General features: G+C 39.8%; 1 protein-coding gene across 1 annotated transcript in view; it reads left to right on the forward strand.

The window, feature by feature from the left end:
• Positions 1-22,061, forward strand: part of LTBP2 (latent transforming growth factor beta binding protein 2) — a 3,457,946-nt gene that overhangs the window by 2,770,175 nt on the left and 665,710 nt on the right. The window contains exon 18 of the mRNA XM_044074624.1: positions 19,192-19,308. Coding sequence (XP_043930559.1) covers positions 19,192-19,308 — 117 coding nt within the window. The remainder of the gene's footprint in view (positions 1-19,191; positions 19,309-22,061) is intronic.

Genomic DNA, 22,061 nt, shown 5'->3' on the forward strand with positions numbered 1-22,061 from the left:
TTGGCTGGTGACAGATCGAAAAGAGGCATACCTGCATATCCCAGTAAGGTAAACGTGCAGAGGATACCTCCATTTCAAGGCTGGCTCTATGCATTACCAATTCTCTGCGCTGCCCTTTGGCTTATCTACTGTGCCCAGGGTCTTTACAAAGTGCCTCACACCAGTAATTGCATTTTGCAGATGAAAAAGTATACAAATTTATCCTTAATTGGACAACTGTCTCATTCAAAGCAGAGAACAAGGACATTCTTCTTCAGCACCTGGCATTTGTGAAAAGGCTTCTAACATGCCTAGGGTACACAGTAAATGAAAAGAAATCACAACCGGTACCCTCTCAAAAGATAACATTCCTGGGTGCAAGCTTGAATACAACTGCCCAGATGACTTTCCTCACGCCAGACAAACAAAGGCAACTGACTACTTACTTCAAACTGATGGCAACAAAAACCCAGTTATCTGCAAGACAAACTCTGCAGGCTTTGGGGTTCATGGCATCCTGCATCCTACTGATTCCATATGCAAGACTGCATATGAGGAAACTACAATGGTACCTAAAAAGTTTATGGAGTCAACATTGTCACAGTCTGGAAGCAATGATTCCTCTCATTCCCTGCCTACAACAGGAGTTTCTATGATGGGCAAAGGCATGTCATCAGAACATGGGACAGTCTTTCACTCTGCCCCCTGCCAGCCAAACCTTAACAACAGATGCATCAGATTATGCATCTGGGGCCCACCTGGCGGGAAGATGCATTCAAGGCATATGGACCCCAAAACAAATACATCTGCATATCAATCAAAAAGAGATGTTAGCTGTTCAAAATACCCTGACAGCCTTCAAGTTCTTAGGACAACTACTGATAAAGACGGACAACACCACAGTGATGTGATATATAAACAAGCATGGGAGCACGCACTCATACCCCCTTTGCAAGACTAGCCATGGCACTGTGGGACACAGCCTTGACTTACCAAGTACATCTTCAAGCTCAGTTTCTGCCAGGAAAGCAAAATACTCTGGCAGACGATTTAAGCAGAAACCTTAAGGACCCTCATGAGTGGAAACTAGATCCACAAGTCTTTAGCATGATAATAAAGAAATGGGGGAGACCAAACATAGACCTATTTGCCTCTCCTCAAAATTATCAACTGAAAAAATTCTGCACAAGGACTTATCATGGGCAAGCATGGAAAGTGGACGCCCTATCCTTCAGATGGAAAAGCATATCAGTTTACGCCCTTCCTCCCCTGCCTCTTCTTCCCAAGGTACTATTAAAAGTCAGACAGGAGAAACCAAAGATGATACTAATTGCCCCGGACTGGCCCCGCCAATACTGGTACCCAATCCTAAGGAACATGTCTCAATTCCCAGCTTGGTACTTACCTCAAATACCTCACTTACTGTCCCAGCAAAACAATCAAATCCTGCACAATCAGCTCCAAACACTGAACCTGGCAGCATGGTCGATCATGTAGTTATTCAAACAACACCTCTCAGTAAAGCTGTGATGGATGTCATTTTGGAAGCCAGAAGGCCTAGTACTAGAAAATCGTATGCTGATAAATGGAAGAGATTCTGTGCTTGGAACCAAGCACAAGGAACTGATACAGCAGAGCCAAATATTCCTCAGATTTTACAATACTTGACTGAGATGCTTGACAAAGGACTATCTTTTTCATCAATAAAAATCCATGCCTCCGCCATCTTGGCTGATTACAACACAGAGCCACCAATCTTTTCCTAAAGCAGTATCTTAGAGGAGCCAAAAATTTAAGGCCTCCCAGAAGATCACCAGTTCCTGCATGGGACCTCAGTTATGTGTTGGAAAAGCTCACCCTGCCTCCATTTGAACCAGCTGCTACTGCAGACCTAAAGTTCTTATCATGGAAAACAGCTCTGCTTCTGGCAATTACTTCAGCAAGAAGAGTCTCAGAGCTACAGGCCCTCATGGCTGTGGAGCCTTTTAGCATTTTTTACCCAGACAGGGTGTCCCTGAGGACCAATCTTTCATTTATGCCTAGGGTGGTTTCCAGTGTGGCTCTTAACCAAACTATTCATCTGCCAACCTTTTATCCAAATCCACAGAATAAGGGAGAGAGGATTCTGCATTCATTGGACTTACACAGACAGCTAAGATTCTACTTGAGCAGGACTAATGCTCTAAGAAAAACTGAGCAGTTACTAGTGACATATGCTGCAGGATCAGAAGGAAAGGCTATTTCAACGCAGACTATTTCAAAGTGGATAAGCCACTGCATTCGTTTCTGCTACTTACACCATGGCAAACCTGTGCCCAAGAGCATTAGGTCTCATTCATCAGCAGCCTTTCTCAGAGGAGTACCAACCAAAGACATTCTAGAGGCTGCTACTTGGAGTTCAGTTCACAAAGCATTATCATTTGCCTCTCTACTCTAAGTCCAGAACAGGCTTTGACACTGCAGTTCTGCAAGGCCTTATAGCCGCCCCTAATGCTGTTTAGCTCCAGCCTCCCATCCATAGCTTTGGGATTCTACTCAAATGTAATGACTGCAACAGTGAAACACTAAGAATATAGTACAGTTGTGTACACTTACCATAAATGTAGATGTTCGAGTGTATTCACTGTTGCAGTCCAGGTTACCCGCCCGCCATCCCCCTTTTATTCTGGAGTTTCTCTTTCCTTCACTATCTTCTACAAGCTATGTGGTGTATTTGCTTGTAGACGAAGGTAAAGTTTGTATTGTTGCATGTATATATAGTTTATTTATATATATATTTTTGCTACCTTTTTGGGGGCACCTGACATCTGGGGCAAGAAAAACTAAAGAAAATGGTGTCGGCTGCTTGTTTTATACCCCTGATGACCTGACGCCATGGAAGAGGAGACAGCAACCAATGCAGGACTGAAGACTTTGGAATTCAGGCCGACTGAGGACAACCTGCCGGCAGATTACCCCAAATGTAATGACTGCAACAGTGAATACACTCAAACATCTACATTTATGGTAAGTGTACACAACTGTACTTTCTGTGAAGACATTGTAAGTCTCAGACCAATCAGAGGTCACTGCAGAGGACTCTAGTGAAAGCAGTCTACAGAGACAATTGTCAGTCAGCATAAGCAAGAGATTTGAGGCCTGTGACATTTTAGTTAGAAACCTCTGCAGTGTCTTGAGTTGACTGATGGTTTGTTAAGCACATACCAGTGGGGTTGTATTCCATAATGGGGCAGATAAGAAGTGAGTGCAGTAGAAGTAAGACTTGTTTAGTTTGGGATGAGAAGCACTTGGTTGCTAGTTGAGTCAGAATTACGTTTCTAGTGAGTGTCAATCTAAAGGAAAAGATCATTCACGTAGTGTGATGAGGAGTTATTTATTTTACCAAAGTGCACTTTTCTACAGTTCTTTTGCATTTAATTTGAGGCCGCTGTCCTTGCATCTGTTGTCTGCATAGTCAGATCCATCCTGGAATAACTTCATGTCAGTGGGCATTCAGATAACAACCCATAGTTTACAGTCATCTATGAGTTTTGTTAACAATACACCTGGATGTTGTATTGTGGACTGCGAAAATACATTTCAAATAGAAGAGGACCCAGTACCAAGTCTTTAGGAACCCACTTATGATTTTTACTTACTAAGATACTAATCCCATTCAATGTAGGAGATGGGGTTCTATGCTGGAGAGGGGAAATTGTGGAAAAGTGGCTATTTAATATTTCAAAAATGTAATTTTGATGTGCTGTATATATACAATATATTATGATATAAACTAATGGTGGTATTTCTAGATAACAAAACACGTATAAATAGCATGGCAAAAGGTGAATCACCTGGAGAAATGCTGTTAAAGAAGGGATAGACTCCCATTACATTTGCCTGTCACAGAGATGCAATGAGAGGAAACTTGTGGTGAACCCTTACCAGAAGAAGCTACGGAAGTAGCAGGAGAAGGTCTACATGACCTGTGGGTCTACTCAAGAAGTACAAGGAGCCTAACTGGGGATGTTTTGGGAGATTTTAAGGCAGGGCTACATTATCAAACCTGTAAATAGCTTGTTCAGTATGCGGATGACTCCACTATCATCTCTATTGCTGATAACCCTTCAGACCTGCTAACTACTACTCAAAAATCTTTTAACCTTACCGAAACTTGGCTGTCAAATAATGATCTCATTCTTAACCCAAAAAAGTCTAGGCTTCTCCTTTTCCTTCCAAAATCACTGTACCACCTGAGATCTACATTTACCTTATCCTCACTAAACAACATCCTCATTACCCCTGAAACCCATACTAAGCTCCTCGGTGTGTTAATAGATGATCAGCTAATATTTGATTTACATGTACATCACTGTATTAAGAAAACACATCAAAAGCTCGGCTTATTATATAGAAATAAATGGTTCCTCACCCCTGACTCTAGAATTACACTACTCCACGCCTATCTTCTTCCAAATCTCTTTTATGGTTCACAAATCCTTACCAATTTATAGTCTGCTCCTGGAAATTACTTCAGCAAGAAGAGTCTCAGAGCTACAGGCCCTCATGGCTGTGGAGCCTTTTAGCATTTTTTACCCAGACAGGGTGTCCCTGAGGACCAATCTTTCATTTATGCCTAGGGTGGTTTCCAGTGTGGCTCTTAACCAAACTATTCATCTGCCAACCTTTTATCCAAATCCACAGAACAAGGGAGAGAGGATTCTGCATTCATTGGACTTACACAGACAGCTAAGATTCTACTTGAGCAGGACTAATGCTCTAAGAAAAACTGAGCAGTTACTAGTGACATATGCTGCAGGATCAGAAGGAAAGGCTATTTCAACTCAGACTATTTCAAAGTGGATAAGCCATTGCATTCATTTCTGCTACTTACACCATGGCAAACCTGTGCCCAAGAGCATTAGGTCTCATTCATCAGCAGCCTTTCTCAGAGGAGTACCAACCAAAGACATTCTAGAGGCTGCTACTTGGAGTTCAGTTCACAAAGCATTATCATTTGCCTCTCTACTCTAAGTCCAGAACAGGCTTTGACACTGCAGTTCTGCAAGGCCTTATAGCCGCCCCTAATGCTGTTTAGCTCCAGCCTCCCATCCATAGCTTTGGGATTCTACTCAAATGTAATGACTGCAACAGTGAAACACTAAGAATATAGTACAGTTGTGTACACTTACCATAAATGTAGATGTTCGAGTGTATTCACTGTTGCAGTCCAGGTTACCCACCCGCCATCCCCCTTTTATTCTGGAGTTTCTCTTTCCTTCACTATCTTTTACAAGCTATGTGGTGTATTTGCTTGTAGACGAAGGTAAAGTTTGTATTGTTGCATGTATATATAGTTTATTTATATATATATTTTTGCTACCTTTTTGGGGGCACCTGACATCTGGGGCAAGAAAAACTAAAGAAAATGGTGTCGGCTGCTTGTTTTATACCCCTGACGACCTGACGCCATGGAAGAGGAGACAGCAACCGATGCAGGACTGAAGACTTTGGAATTCAGGCCGACTGAGGACAACCTGCCGGCAGATTACCCCAAATGTAATGACTGCAACAGTGAATACACTCGAACATCTACATTTAAGGTAAGTGTACACAACTGTACTTTCTGTGAAGACATTGTAAGTCTCAGACCAATCAGAGGTCACTGCAGAGGACTCTAGTGAAAGCAGTCTACAGAGAGACAATTGTCAGTCAGCATAAGCAAGAGATTTGAGGCCTGTGACATTTTAGTTAGAAACCTCTGCAGTGTCTTGAGTTGACTGATGGTTTGTTAAGCACATACCAGTGGGGTTGTATTCCATAATGGGGCAGATAAGAAGTGAGTGCAGTAGAAGTAAGACTTGTTTAGTTTTGGATGAGAAGCACTTGGTTGCTAGTTGAGTCAGAATTACGTTTCTAGTGAGTGTCAATCTAAAGGAAAAGATCATTCACGTAGTGTGATGAGGAGTTATTTATTTTACCAAAGTGCACTTTTCTACAGTTCTTTTGCATTTAATTTGAGGCCGCTGTCCTTGCATCTGTTGTCTGCATAGTCAGATCCATCCTGGAATAACTTCATGTCAGTGGGCATTCAGATAACAACCCATAGTTTACAGTCATCTATGAGTTTTGTTAACAATACACCTGGATGTTGTATTGTGGACTGCGAAAATACATTTCAAATAGAAGAGGACCCAGTACCAAGTCTTTAGGAACCCACTTATGATTTTTACTTACTAAGATACTAATCCCATTCAATGTAGGAGATGGGGTTCTATGCTGGAGAGGGGAAATTGTGGAAAAGTGGCTATTTAATATTTCAAAAATGTAATTTTGATGTGCTGTATATATACAATATATTATGATATAAACTAATGGTGGTATTTCTAGATAACAAAACACCTATAAATAGCATAGCAAAAGGTGAATCACCTGGAGAAATGCTGTTAAAGAAGGGATAGACTCCCATTACATTTGCCTGTCACAGAGATGCAATGAGAGGAAACTTGTGGTGAGCCCTTACCAGAAGAAGCTACGGAAGTAGCAGGAGAAGGTCTACATGACCTGTGGGTCTACTCAAGAAGTACAAGGAGCCTAACTGGGGATGTTTTGGGAGATTTTAAGGCAGGGCTACATTATCAAACCTGTAAATAGCTTGTTCAGTATGCGGATGACTCCACTATCATCTCTATTGCTGATAACCCTTCAGACCTGCTAACTACTACTCAAAAATCTTTTAACCTTACCGAAACTTGGATATCAAATAATGATCTCATTCTTAACCCAACAAAGTCTAGGCTTCTCCTTTTCCTTCCAAAATCACTGTACCACCTGAGATCTACATTTACCTTATCCTCACTAAACAACATCCTCATTACCCCTGAAACCCATACTAAGCTCCTCGGTGTGTTAATAGATGATCAGCTAATATTTGATTTACATGTACATCACTGTATTAAGAAAACACATCAAAAGCTCGGCTTATTATATAGAAATAAATGGTTCCTCACCCCTGACTCTAGAATTACACTACTCCACGCCTATCTTCTTCCAAATCTCTTTTATGGTTCACAAATCCTTACCAATTTACAGTCCTCCCTCCTCTCCAAATTGAAATCTACCTGTAATAAAATAGCCAGATTTGCCACTAATATGTCTTTTACATTTCATCATTGCCTCGCTCTGAGGTCCCTGGGCTGGCTAGAATTTTCTAACCAACTATTATTCTCTCAACTTTTAGTTATTCATTCTATCCTGAATAAACCTTCCACTTGCCCTAGTCTCTCTTCTCTTATCTCTCTTTAGACTCCTTCCCCATCTCTCAGAAGCTCTGATCAATGCCTTCTCAAAATCTACAAATCTAAAAAATCAATTGGACATTATCTTTTCAGCTCCTCTGTTGCCTCCCAATGGAACAAACTCCCATTACCCCTGAGAGTTCTCTAATGTTTATGAATTTAAGAAAACACTTAAATTACACCTTCATAGTTCCTGGTCTTGTCTCTGTAATCATCCAACATTGACTCCTCCCATTAATAGGACTCCTCCTCCCTTCTCCTTCTTTCCTTTTGCTACACTCCAGCTTAGTCTTTGTTCCTTCGTCTTGTTCTTTCTTTTCTGCTCCCTAATCTTTCCTTTTTCTAGTATTTTTCTTACTCTTACATGTCTTTTTCCTGTAATTTCTTCTTCTTCTTACCTTGATTTTATTGTAAATATTTGACATGACCTGTAACATTCTATATTTACTGTTATATTGTAATATTCTTGTAAATACTTTTTGTATTTCTATTGTTAAATATTTTTGCTTAGTTATTTTTGGAGATTTTCTCCCCGGGCCTCCACTGAAAAGGGGCTATGCCCAGTTAGACACCCCAGTTAACAAATGTCAAATAAATAAATAAATTGTAAGGAATCTTAGAGACTTTAAGATCGGCTATCAAGCACAGAACCAAAGTTTAAGAAAACAAAAGTATATTAAGCAAAACTGCAGTTGTTTCCTATTAAAATGAAACTTAACTTTGCTTTTAATTTCTACACTGTAAGTAAACTGTATAGAACCACTTCACGAAAACACTGGACTATTGTGACCACACACAGCAGGCCAATGGAATCCGAGCCCAAATTACTTTTATTACAAAAACAATGCAAAAATCTCAAGTCCCTAGTGCCTTGGCTATTGCAGCCTTTAACAGAGGATACATTCATATGCTTTTCCCCTCCCTTATATACCCATTTCATGATGTAATTATTCAATAAAACAATTAAACAATCATAATGTTCATTCCAACTCAAAGCAAACAATTCCAGGTGCATTCCTGATTCAAGCCGCTAGGGCTCATAGTATCAAACTTTAAAATTAACATAGTTTCTTTTTTTCTTAATAAATATTTCACTTGATGACTAGTCATAAAACTATTAATTTCCACTCTATCTAATACTGTGGCTTGCAACCCTTCCGGGTTCCCATTATGACACTCATTAAAATGAATTGCTATAGGGCTAGCTTGCCTGTTCTTTTTTATATCCCTTATATGTTCCTTTAGCCTACTTGAGAAATGCCTCTTACTTTCCCCTATGTAAAATTTACCACATGGGCATTTTAAGCCGTATATTACTCCCTTCGTGTTGCAATTAAACGTTCCACCAGTTTGAATTTTCTCCATTACTATTTGTGAAATCCTTCACTATATATTTACAAATGCTGCATTTGCCACAAACTGATGTCCCTCTAATATTTACTTCCTTGATGTTTGTTGTTGCAGGCATCCTAAATTTCCATGGACCAAAATGTCTTTTATGCTTCTACCACTTCTAAAGGAGAAGCCAATCTTTTTATTTTGTAAAAAAATCTACATTCCTTTTTAACATATTCCAAAAATATTTAAGATGACCTGTAACTTTTTCAGAGAATAGGGTATAAGTCGATGTAAAATGTCTGCATTCCTGTTCATTATTCTCTCTGTTGTAACTTTTTTTATTTTTACTTATGCTGTTAACGTTCTCCATTCCCTTCCTCATTATAACCCCCTTATACAATTTTTTAAAAAGTTTCATTCATCTTTAACTTAGCTTCAACTGGGTCATTACATAACCTTTTCACCCTGAGGAATTCCCCATATGGGATGGATTTTATGGTATGTGGGGATGGCAACTTTCTCCATGTAGAACAAAATTTGCTTCTTTGAATTTTCTCTGTATACTAGTTCTTAAATAACTTCCCTTTATTCCCTTTATGGTTGCATCCAGGTAATGCACCTCATTACCTATCTGCAAACCATCAAAGCTTATTCTTTCCTCATTCTCATGCAGTTTTTTAACAAAATCTATTACTTGACTTTGTCCACCTTTAGAAATAAATATCAAGTCATCTTCTTCTTCTTTCGGCTTTTCCCAGTTAGGGGTCACCACAGCGGATCACCTGTCCACTCATGATTGGCAGTGGAGTTTTACGGTGTCGAGTTGCCAGCCCGGTGCCCAACCTTCCACAGAAGGCACACACATGCACACACTCACACCTAGGGCCAATTTAGAGTGTCCAATCCACCTGGGATGTGGGAGGAAACCGAAGCACCCAGAGGAAACCCACGCGACCACAGGGAGGACATGCAGACTCCACACAGAAGGCACCCCAGCCGAGAATCGAACCGGAGAACCTCTTGCTGTGAGGCAGCAATGCTAACCGCTGCACCACCGTGGCCACCCGAAATGTTCTTGTATCTTTCGGCTTTTCCCAGTTAGGGGTCGCCACAGCGGAACTCCAGTCCACTAATGATTGGCAGTAGATTTTTACGTACCGAGTTGCCATCCCTGACGCACAACCTTCAACGAAGGTATGCCCATTCACGCATGCCTCCACACAGAAGACGCTTTAGCTGAGAATCGAACAGGGCAAAGTTTTACTGTGAGGCAACAACGCTACCGCAGCACTATCAAGTCATCAATAAACCAAAAATACATATTCACATGTTTCAGAAAAAAATCACTGATATAGATGTATCGGCTTTTAAAATGTCCCATGAAAATATTAGCATATATGGGGGCAAACGTTGCCCCTATTGCTGTTCCCTGTAGTTGTCTACATAAACTACCACTGAATTCAAATATGTTATTATTTAAACAGACGGTTACTAATAATTTTATAGTTTGTGTCATTGAAAAAGTCCCACAGAACCCCAGGGGTGGACCATGGGAAGATTATCTTGATTTTTGAGAATTGTTTTGGCAGATTAAATTAGACGCCACTACCTTCCTTGGCTTGAACAATGCAACAAATTTAACTAGCTTACTTAAATTGCGAGCATATGAAATTTAAAGTTGTTCAGTTTTTAATATATTAATTTCCTATTTTATTACCTACTGCTAATTTTATATCAAGTTACTTTTAGGGTGTAGAGTTGTTTGTGTTTATATACTATGTTGTTTTTTATGGCTATGGCATTTTTTATTGCACTTGGCACTTTAACCATATAGAACTATTTACTTGATTGTTTAATTGAATCAGGTGATGCTTTTATGCTATAAATTAAACATATTTTTGTTTTATTTCAGTTCTGATGAAGTCAGCCTGTGGTTGCTGATGAAAGTGCTTAACTATTGTGGTTTCCGAATAAAAGTTTTTGAGTACAGGACTGTCAGTGTTTTTTTTCATATCTGTCAAGTTTTCTGTTGGTTCTTGGTTTCGTGTTTATTACTAAATCCGAACCATATTGAGTTACTGGAGTGTCCCCCAAATAAAGTTTTAAGGCCTTAATCCCATCTTCATGTTTTATGTTAGTATATAAACTAACTACATCTATTACGATAAAGTACATATCCTCTTGCCACACTATATCCCTGACTTTACCCAAAATATTAAATACGTCCTTAATGTAAGATGGCAACTTTTCTACTGTAGGCAGCAAATATTGATATAAAATATCTGAACAGAGCTGAAGTTTAAGAAAACAAAAGTATATTAAGCAAAAATGCACTTGTTTCCTATTAAAATGAAACTTAACTTTGCTTTTAATTTCTACACTGTATGTAAACTGTACTTGAGTTAGAGAAACTGTTTTAAGCAAATGATACTTACCACAATGGATTCACTTTACTCTGTTGAATTGTCAGTTCATTGACAAAGTGAAGTGCCTGGAAACTTGGTCAAGAGCAGTCTTTCTTGAGTGCTGGAGGTGTTGAAAGGAGGAAGGCTGAGTATGTATGGATAAGGTAAGTCTGGGTTGAAGATTTTAATGTTGAAATTTTTCAGATATAGTGAAAATTGTGGCATAAGTGATAGGAGTGTATTTGTGGGTTACAGGTAAGGAATAGGCTATAGGGTTGATGATAGATTTAGTGTTGTGCGTGTGTGTGTTATATGGTTGAATGTCTTATGTAGTGAAAGTGTTACAGAAAGGGATTTTGCTAACATAAGCTGTAGGATTGAAGTCCAGAGCAGGTTTAGGGTTAGCACTTATTAATAAAATGGTGCAGAGGGGGTGAAGTCAGTACTGAACTGCTGCGTTTTGATGTTTTTGTACATATGTCATATATATATATATATATATATATATATATATATATATATATATATATATATATATATATACCTGCAGTTCACTTTATCTAGCACACATTTTATTGACACATTTAACTGTGTTATTTCTTTACTGAATGTTTTGTTGATGGAGATAACTGAGTTGGTTTCAGGGAGGAGAGTGTGTGCCAGTGTTTGCAGGTTAGGGTTAGAGTAAGGCCTAAGAGGATAGTTTTACTGTTTTGTGTGTCTCTGTGTGTGTGTGTGTGTGTGTGTGTGTGTGTGTGTGTGTGTGTGTGTGTGTGTGTGTGTGTGTGTGTGTGTGTGTGTGTGTGTGTGTGTGTGTGTGTGTGTGTGTGTGTGTGTGTGTGTGTGTGTGTGTGTGTCATGCATGATGTGTGTGACCTTTTGTCTAACATAGTGGTACAGTAAACTATCTGTTTACCGGCACCCATGGGGATTGGTAGATGCCAGATAACTGTAGTTTCTGGTTGCTTGAGAGTTACTATTAAAATAGGCCTGACTAATACTGTACCTTACACTATTTGTTTGGTTTGACTTGTTCTTAGGATGGGGAGAAAGGGAATTTATTCCTATCTTTCTTTTTTAAACTCTAAAACTCTAAAAACGTAAGGTATGTTTCTGCCGGGGGCAGGGGGAGCAGAAAGTGCAACACATGAAAATTGTACTGTACTTCTTCAATTTTTTTTTTCTGCTTGCTTGAGCATTCTGGTTGCTTGAGTTCTAGCTATCTAAGAGTTTACTGTACTGATAGGGAAAGCATTATTCAGATGGGGGCAGGGGTAGGGGGTAGGTTTAGGGTTAGTACACGAGTAAGGTGGTGCAGGTAGTTAAAGCCTTATTAATGGAATCACTTTGCTCCTTTGTTAATGGAGTCACCACCTTACAGCCTTTGGATGTAAAATAATTTTCAGAGGTCCAATAGGCAGACTTTTTATGAGGTTGCCTCTTCTTTAAATAACAGCTATAAACTGCTAGGATCTCATGGGTAAGTCCATCAGCATCAAGATTCAGGCAACCAGCTCTCAATCATTTTAATTACTGCACTGTTAATGGATTTGTGATATGTGAAGTGCTATGACTATCCTCCAAAAATGAGAGAAAAGTAATTTTGGTACAGGTATGTTCATATGGCCTGACATAATGTGTTGGTATGTTCTCCAGTAGTGTGAAGAATTTCATTTCTAGAACACACAATACACTGATTACCATTAAAGACCTAATCACAATCTGTGTAACTTCCCTTGGTTTAACGATTTTGTTCCGCGGATATACTGACCTGTCTTGGCATAATTATAGCTTGTTTCTTGTGACTTAATCATCACAGATATAGTTTGGTGCCTGTTAGTGTATTGTATTTTGTAGATCTCAGCATACACACTATGTATATTTTATTTCCTGTATTTCCACCCCTTGACCATACCTAAAGCATGAGCTTTTTCAAATTATGTTATTGAAGGGTCTGCACTCTTTAAGCCTATCACACCAGATCTTTTGGGACACTCATACATCTTCTAGTTCCTTTTAGGGGCCTGTTTTGGTCAGCACCCTACCTATGCCTGTCCACTCCTATCTGTCTTAACATCCTTGTGACACATGCGACACACCACTCTGTCAAGGAGGACCGTTTTCCTTCCTAAGCCTTAACAGAGTAAGCGTGTCACTGTCTGCTTGTTCCTTCCTAACCCACCTGAACATGCAATAGGATTCCATTTCTTGTGTCTTGCATTATTGACCATGTCCAAGTCCTGGTGTTGTAGAAGAGCTAACTGCATTCAAATCCCAGGGTGTTACCAAAATAACACTGACCCCTGCTACTCTCCCTGAATAGAAACAAGAGGAAATATTACGCTGATCCAACGCTGTTCTTCTGCCACCTGGCTGGACCTGTGCTCCAGGTTTCTTCCTGAGCCCAGGTCACCAACAAAGTGAACAGACCTGTACTTAGGTATATAGACAAGGGTTTCACCTCATAATCTCAAATTACTTAAATCCTGAATTTCAGTAACCCGAGACTATAAAGTCGAACCATTCACAATACCGAAATCCACAATTCCGAATCACACAATCACGAACATACATACACCATGCACCACATAACACACACACCATTCCACCCATAGCACCCAAACCACACAACCCTACACTACATATAAGCAGGGGGGCAAGCCCCCATGCACCCCCCACACCCCCCCTACTTATGTATACCAACTCCAAGGTCGCACATAACATAAAAAAAAAAAAAAACTCACACTACGCCTTCCTCCACTCGCTCACACACAAGTACAAATCACACATACACAAACACCAACAAATCCAACATTCACACTTACACCTCCCTAACCTTACCCACACATACAGCGTACAAAAACACACACAAACCCTCACTCACTTGTAACTTCAGGCACCATAACACTACACACGACGTACCGGAAATGCATAAGTACGGATTTGATATATTCAAATTCGCTCTTATGCACTTTCGGCATTCTGGTTTTCGGCTTCATGGTCTCGGGTTACTGAAATTCGGGATTTCAGTAATTCAAGATTATGAAGTGTAACCATAGACAAGTAGTAGGCTAGTTGCCCTTATGGGCCATTTTACGCCTAGACAATTTCCTTCAGAGGTAATAATCAAACCCTTTACCTTGTGGCTGTGAGGTAAATACCTTAACCATTATACCAGCGTCTAACCCCAACTTTAGCTCCACAAGCTGGTTGTTTAAAAATGAGCACTGACACAGAGTCCCCTGTTTTTTTTTTTCTTTCGCTGCTCTGATGAGTCAGTGTCGTATTTTCACCTAAGAACACTAACACCTTCAGACTTTTTCCTCTCCTGTTTGACCTGCAGGTCAGTCTCTTTCTTCAGTGTCATTTTATTACTACAGTACATAAGCAGAATTTTAGCTACAAAGTCACTTTCATGATATGCCATTATATTTGTTCTCAACTAATGTTTTATTTTCTGAGAAAAGCCTGCAGCCAGGCTTCTTTAGCAAGAAAACAGCTGTGTGTATTTTCAGTGTACTGTAACCATTATGATCTGTTTTTTTTTCATTTCAATAGTGTAATATTCTTCAGGTTGTATTGTATGATGCACATGTCATACTGCCTTTAAGTCCAGTGCTTTACAATAACTGCAAGCTTGATAGGGTACCTGGTAATCCCTCTTTAACAGTTAGATTTAGTATTTTCTTAAGCAAGTGTGTTGCAGTTACATATACCTCATTCTACACCATGAAGCAAACAAGTTACATCTGCAATTTCCAGGCACAGACTGCCAATCACCTCTTTCCATTGACACTACATAACTTTGGTTGGTCATGTGATCCACATCATTCATTCGTATGGTATTACAAGTATGTTCATTAATGCATGTCTTTCACCATGTCCCAACTTTTATTTAGCAGTCTTGGAATGCTTCTCCACTGGAGTTCAGAAAGGGGACAGGGATAACAACAGATGTGCCCTGCAGATTGCTGGCAACAGATGCAAGGTGTTCATTCCGTGACTGTTAGGTAGTGATGCATGCAGTTTGTATGGTTTGTGATAAGTGAATGGGACAGGGCATACTTTTACAGTACTCACTCTGAAAACAGAGCATATAAATTAGGAAGTCAAGTTAATGTCACTGCAACCATATCTGCAAACTGTGTTTGTTCTTAACATCATATGGGGCTGTTCAGTCTTAATACCACCATAAGAGAGAATGATATACCTCCAAGATTCATTTTAGAAGTGGCTGGGCAGGAGTTAAGGAGGATGCTATCTGCCACCCCCCACAGTAGCTCTCACCCTCTTAGTGCCAGAAATCTGGACAAAGCCCGACAAATTGGGGGGACAAAGGCCCACAAATAGGGACATATTTTAAACATTGCTCTTATAAACTTAGAAAGTTGCTATAGTAACAAGGTTTGTTTTAACATACATTTTCTGAAGGATTTGAAGTCTGAAACTCAAAAGTATGTTATTATTAGTGACTTAAATCCTCAGATCATCCCATTGATTTGCCAGAATTCCACAAATTTTATGAGGAACAGAACAAGAATATGAGCCAAAAATCTGGACATTCTGTGAAAATGTTGACAGTTGAGAGGTACACCCCCCACACACATACCTGTAACATCATGAATTAATGGAAAATGCAGTTTTCACATTAATTTGATCTGGAATATAAGTCAAAGGGCATGAAAACATACATTTAACACTAATGTTGTTGGCATGATGACCCTATTTTTATAAGAATTTATATTATGGATAGGTACTATAAAATGATGTCAGCATATTCTCTCAGCAAGGTATTAAATGCAACAATGTAACTGATTTCTGAAGTATGATTCAAGAACAGTGTATAGTAAGGTAGTAAGGCTTTCTACTCCCAGAGCTGTTACTCATTCAAGGACTGACTTACAGTTCTGTACACCTCCCACCCAAACCTACATTAAATGACACTGGGATCTCAGTCCTCGGCATGAACCTTGCTAGGTATTCACTGAAACATTTTCTGATCTGAAGAAAAAACATCCTTCCTGGAACCACGTCTTTGTTGTATTGTATTTTAACAAAAAGACCCCTCTCACCTATTGTGTGCATCCTAACCCTGCCAAAGTGTATATTAAACAATATGACAAGCAAATGCCTCTTTCACCACAGCCCAACACACAATAAAATAAATACCCTGACAGGAACTCTAGTTTTATTCTCTGATAAGTTGGCACTCACCTTCTACTCACTGTGCGCATCCCGCTTCCACTTTAAAGAAACAGAATTAAATCAGAAGGGCCCCCAAACCTCAACATTGAAATTGTTTTTGTAACTGTCATTGGCACCTGATCTGCCAATGACTGGTGTGAAATTAAGGAAACGTTACTTCCTGGTAGCATAAAATGTAGTCGTACTGTGTTAGAAATCTTCCCATCTGCCAGCTATCTGCCCCTTGCCTCATGGTAACCTGCTAGGGACACAAATATTGGTGGGTGCCCTTTTTCCCAGTGCATTCTCACTAGACACAGAAAAAGTGGTATATGTCCAGTTCCTCTGGTCTAATTATGAACAGAGAATATTATATATATCCATTTTCCACATGGCTAATTCCCTTGACAGAGAGACAGTGGTAAGTTCCTAGTTTCCACAGTGCTAACTTGCTTGGTTGAGTCATTGGTAGGTGTCCAGTTTCTTCACTGCTAAGTGCCCAGGCATTGTCACACTGGCATAATCAAACTTCAAGGACACAAAGGCATCATGTGGTCAGTTCACATCAGACTAACTTCATTAGCATATATAAGGTAGTGTGTTTCCTGTCCATTCTGATAATAACCCCATACGTTCTAGCATAGTGTTAACATATCCCCACTAGACAGAGCGACACTTGAGGGTGCCCAGTTTGTCTAACGGTAACTGCCTGTGCAGAAGGGTATTTTTGGGTGGCCTGTCCATCAATGGGAATCCTAAAATAAAAAAAAGCTCCTATTGACTGTAGTTGCAGTTTTGTGGTCTTCAAAAACTGCCCACTTACAGCCGCTCACCCTTACCCAAGTCTACAGTAAATGATACTGGGGTTCCCAAACCTAATGTAGTTATAAGGGTAGGTAGCTGTTAGTTTCTTGATGCTGTGATTTTCCCTGCAGCTGTCTGCTTCCCTCACAAAGCCAGGTGCAGAATTACCATTCACAATTAAACAGCACATAGTTCATAATATGGATCTTTAAAATAACTACTTGGAAAGTTTAGATTGAAACTTACAAAAATTGCAAAAGTTGTGAACCCTTTTTGTTTAAAATGTATATTTAAAGCTTTAGAATGTTTTATAAAGTTCAGCTTTAGCTTACATTAGGCATTTTGTTCAGACTACATCATGAATTTACAAAGCCGTTTTTTTTATATACTGCTTATATTTTCTAGAGTCTTAACTGAGTCTTGTATTTCTTTTGCCAAACTCTCTCTCTAGTGACATGTGACTCATATTTACCCATTCCATTCAGAAACTGTAGTTATAATAATGCTGTACTGTAAATGTTTCTGTGGTCACCAGAGTCCTGAGCTGTTGTTCATTTTGGCACTAGCCCACAGTACAACCACCTGGTTTCTGACCATCCATTTCTAACTAGTGCAATGCTGGGACATAGTTACAACCTATAATAGCATGCATAATTTATTATCAGCGTCAAATATAGCCTCACTCTGGTGCTTACAAACAGGCAGCCTATATCACAACTGAAAGTGCACTCACTTTGGGTTTAATTTGTTTCTTCCTATTTGTAACAAAGTTGCAGTTGAAAATGGACCCTTGTGGCCCTGACCACCTACAAGAATCAATAAATAAAACAAATATATTCGTTTGTGCATATGCAGTTGAACATTCAGTATAAACAGAAAGCTGTGAAGAAGGGATGAGTTGCATTAAGTCCATGGTGCTGCAGATAAGTTCCTATATACTGGGAAATGCTGTGTTTATTTTTATATCATGTAAGAGGCTGAACCTAAGATGCTATACATTGTTTTGTGATAATTATGTACCCACAGTTGTAGTTGTATGTCTTACCAGAATCTTGCAAGGTGTTAATAAAAGGTCTGGCAGAAAAAGAGCAAAGTGTTAGTTGATATGAAGCATAGAAGATGTTGGTAATCAGTGCTGTTGTTTGGTATCTCTGTTCTTACGTCAAACCTCAGAAAAACTATTTGTGTTACCTGGACTGAGGTTTGCAGAAATCAGGCAGTACCCACTGCAGGCTTCAGATTGGAAAGGGCTATGTATGACTTGATTCATTCATATACATGAAAGAGGAAGCAAAACAAAGAAGACTTCTTAAAAGATAATCATCCTAGTTGTACCTGCTCTACTAATAGATTATTGACCCCTTTTTAATACATGTCTATGTGGGGATTGCCATCCAAATATGAAACAAAATGGTTGCTTGTTACTACCAAATTTTGACGCGTTGTACCTGACAGCTACATTTTTTCAATGCTGTGTTTTACAATCTCCTGTGCTGGTCAGTCACAACAGAGTGCTCTGACCATTTGACTAGTCAATATAACTCTTAATCTTAGCTTCAGTGATTCAGTCCAGACAAGGCTAATTTAGTTGGTAGTATCATAACAAATGTTTACGGTGTTGTTATGTAGCATCATTTACAAGTGATAAATAGAAATGCTTGTGCCTCCTGAGACATTATAACTACAAATTAAATGCCATGTTTGCCATCTGAGCAGCAGCCACAGAAAAGCAGAATAACCAAGTCTTTTTTGGAAAATCCAGCTACATTCCGCTAACCCAGGAGCTATTACTGAACAGTTTTAGTGAAAAAGCCATGCCATTAAGTAAATGCACAAATTGCTATAATCACTTTTTTACTGCAATAACCCAAGTGTATTGCAGTTAAAAAGGTCACTTTTGCTTGGCGTGCTGTAACAAAGGAATGAGGTGTGTATGTAGACCATAGATAAGGCATGCAACTAGTAGCTGTAGTACAGTTAATGAGTCATAAGGCAGTGGAATGAGGGTCAGAGATTCACTTCTCCTTCTTCAGGAGTACTAAAGGACATACCACTGCAGTAGGATTAACAGGCCAATATTAGCGATATGTTCTGAGTCCGAGCCGGGGGGGGGGGGGTGACACTGTGACCATTGTTTTTGTGGAAGTGAAGAAGCATTTTGTTAATTTCAGTCTGATGTTATCTATGGTACTCTGTTTTTGCAGATATCGATGAGTGTCAGCAGGGAGTGTGCCTCAACAGTCGATGCACCAATGTTCCTGGCTCCTATCGCTGTGATTGCGAAAGTGGCTATGTCATGAACAGACGCAGGCAATGCGAAGGTATGCTATATTTATTTTTGTACTACTGTGATTCTGCCAGCCAGGCATCTTCTGTCACTATGTTGCAGCTGCAGCACACAAATAAAGTAAACCTGACTTTTGAGGGATATTATTTACTTGTTTGCAATGGAAGAATTATCTGAAGTTAAATGTAAGTGCACATGACACGCATTTTAGAGAGCTGATACTCTATAACTACTCTACATTTAAAAAAATATTATTTTGTGTCAGTTCTTGTTGCACCTTTACTGTCTATCATAGCCTCACTATTTTTGCTAAATCATGTCTGAATGCCCATTTCAGACTAGAGTTGACAGTACTTACTTGGCAATTCTTACCACTCTCTTAATATATGATAGTTTCTGCATACATCTTTCACTGTGTTTCACATCCTCTGTGTCTTTTCCATAAACAATGAGCTCCTTGCTTCACTGTTTCTTCCAACAAAACTTTCCTTCACTGTATGTTTTGGCAGAGGTTAACACTGTATGTATATAGAATAAACGAATATGTGCTAACACAGAACCACGCAGTGTGCCAGCTAAGAATGTGCTTTCTTTGTGTATTATTTTGAAAGCCTGAACTTTGAGTGATCTATTGAAAGGTAGTTGATGAGCCAGTGGAAAGTGTTGTTACTAAAGCCTCTTCCTTTAAGTTTATTTATAAGAGTTTGGCAGTTTAAATTATCAAAATTTTGAGTAAATCAATGACTACATTAACTGTTAGGCAGCTTTTCTACATAGATTAGTAAATGTGTCTGTTACTGTATAAATCACTTTCAGAGTATTGCGTCCTGACCTAAACCATAGATGTTCTTCGTGTTTCACTGTTGCAGTCATCACACTTGAGTTATCTGCCTGCAGGTAGCCCTCAGTCGGCCCGAATACCAGAGACTTAGTATTCCTGCATCGATTGCTGTCACTCCAGGTCTGACGTCAGTTCATTAGGGGTATAAAAACAGGCAGCCGATACCATTACATCATTCTTTCTTGCCGAGGAACCCGATGCAGAAGCAGTTTGCACGAGTGCTGGTCGGCCGTTACCTGAGTTTTTGTTATCGAATTGAATTATCCTGAAGTCTTCTAAAGCTAATTACCCCGTTGGGGATCCTTTTTTCTTGCTCTAACCGATGTCAGAAAAAGTTAACAATTGTCTTGCCTGTAGAAAGCAAATACCACACTCAGATTTTCATTCTTACTGCGTCACCTGTTTAGGCCCAGACCACAATGTCCCTCGCTGTCGATTTTATGCCTTGTTCAATGCCCAAACTATTCGTCGTCGGGCCCTTTTTGTCACTAAACACTTTTGTTCTCGATGTTCATATTCTGAAATCGCTTCGGTAAGCCATCTGACTACCAATCTACCAAAAAAACATAAGGATAAAGAGAGAGACAGACTGCACAGGTCCAAAACTGCCGACAACGTGTCCATTAAGCTAGTCGCCAGTTCGTCAGTACTCAGCGAGGCGCTTTCGCAGCCCCTGATGCCCACTTCAATAGATTCTCAGGCCTCTGTCGAGACCCGTTCGGAGTCCGGTATGCTGCGAGACTCTTCTTCGATGGAACCTGTAGATGTCTACCTTGGATGGGTCTGGAGCCGCTGAGCAGGCACCAGCTTCTGAGGAAGTTCTTCGCATTACTGATATTCGACACAAACCGGTGACTTCTTTCGCGTATTCATTTCTGTCTAAAACCACAGAGTTTCTAAGGCCAAGAGTATGCGCTACGCCTAAAAAACCGATGACCCAAACTCTTGCACCTGCTTCCTTGCCACAACATCAAATACTTAAAATGGCAGAAGACCTTATTATGTTGATTAGGAGAGGTCAGCCTTCCCCTGCTAAGAGAAAAAGAGACCTGTCCCCAGCAGCTTTAACAGACCAAGAGTCCGACGACTCTGAGGTATCTGATTATGAAGACATGCCTTTATCTGCTTATGAGGATTCAGATGCAGAGGAATCTATTCCCTCTGCTTCTCCTCCAGAGGATTTTTCTTTTGGTGAAACCTTACATACTTTAAGAGAGCATTTCCACTGGGAATGCCAAGACTATCCTCAGTCCAAAAAGAGACTCAGAGAATTTCAAGACTTACCACAATATAGGCCTTTAGCAGTTCTCCCAGTCCTGGATGTTGTGGATGATGTCTTTATGGAATCCAGTTTAACTCCTGATACCTTACCCCCTGCCCCTAGGAAACCAGACAGGTACTACAGAGTTCCTGACTCTCACAAATTCCTTTTCAAAAATCATACTGCTGATCCAGGGGTCATATCCCAAGGGCCTAAAGGTATCAAAGCAACCCCACCCCTTCGGACAGGGATTCCAGAGCTTTAGACAGATGGAGTAAAAAAGTATACACCTCTGCAACTCTTGCCATTAGGGCTTTGAATTGCCAGTTTCAATGCTGAAGTACCAGCAACATATTATGGAACTTCTTAAGCAAAAAATAGCTACCTTTACGGACTGTGCAGAAAATAAAGAATTGCAAGAGCTTATGCATTCTGCAAGCCAAGTCAGCAAGCATACATTGCAGTATGGCTTTGACACCCTAGAAGCATCTTGCAGGGCAGCAGTCACTGGTTCTGTACTGAGAAGGCATGCTTGGCTTAAGGAGCAGACCTTGCCAGACCATGTCAAATCAAAATTACTAGACACTCCTTTGAACAAGGACAATCTGTTTGGCACCAGAGCAGAAGAGGTTCTTAAAAAGATGGAAGAAAAAGCTAAATCTCTGCAGACAGTCAAAGATTTCTT

This window comes from Protopterus annectens, chromosome 6.part0 (genome assembly GCF_019279795.1).
Source record: "Protopterus annectens isolate FY-2018-M chromosome 6.part0, PAN1.0, whole genome shotgun sequence".
In the NCBI taxonomy this organism is placed as follows: Eukaryota; Metazoa; Chordata; order Ceratodontiformes; family Protopteridae; genus Protopterus; species Protopterus annectens.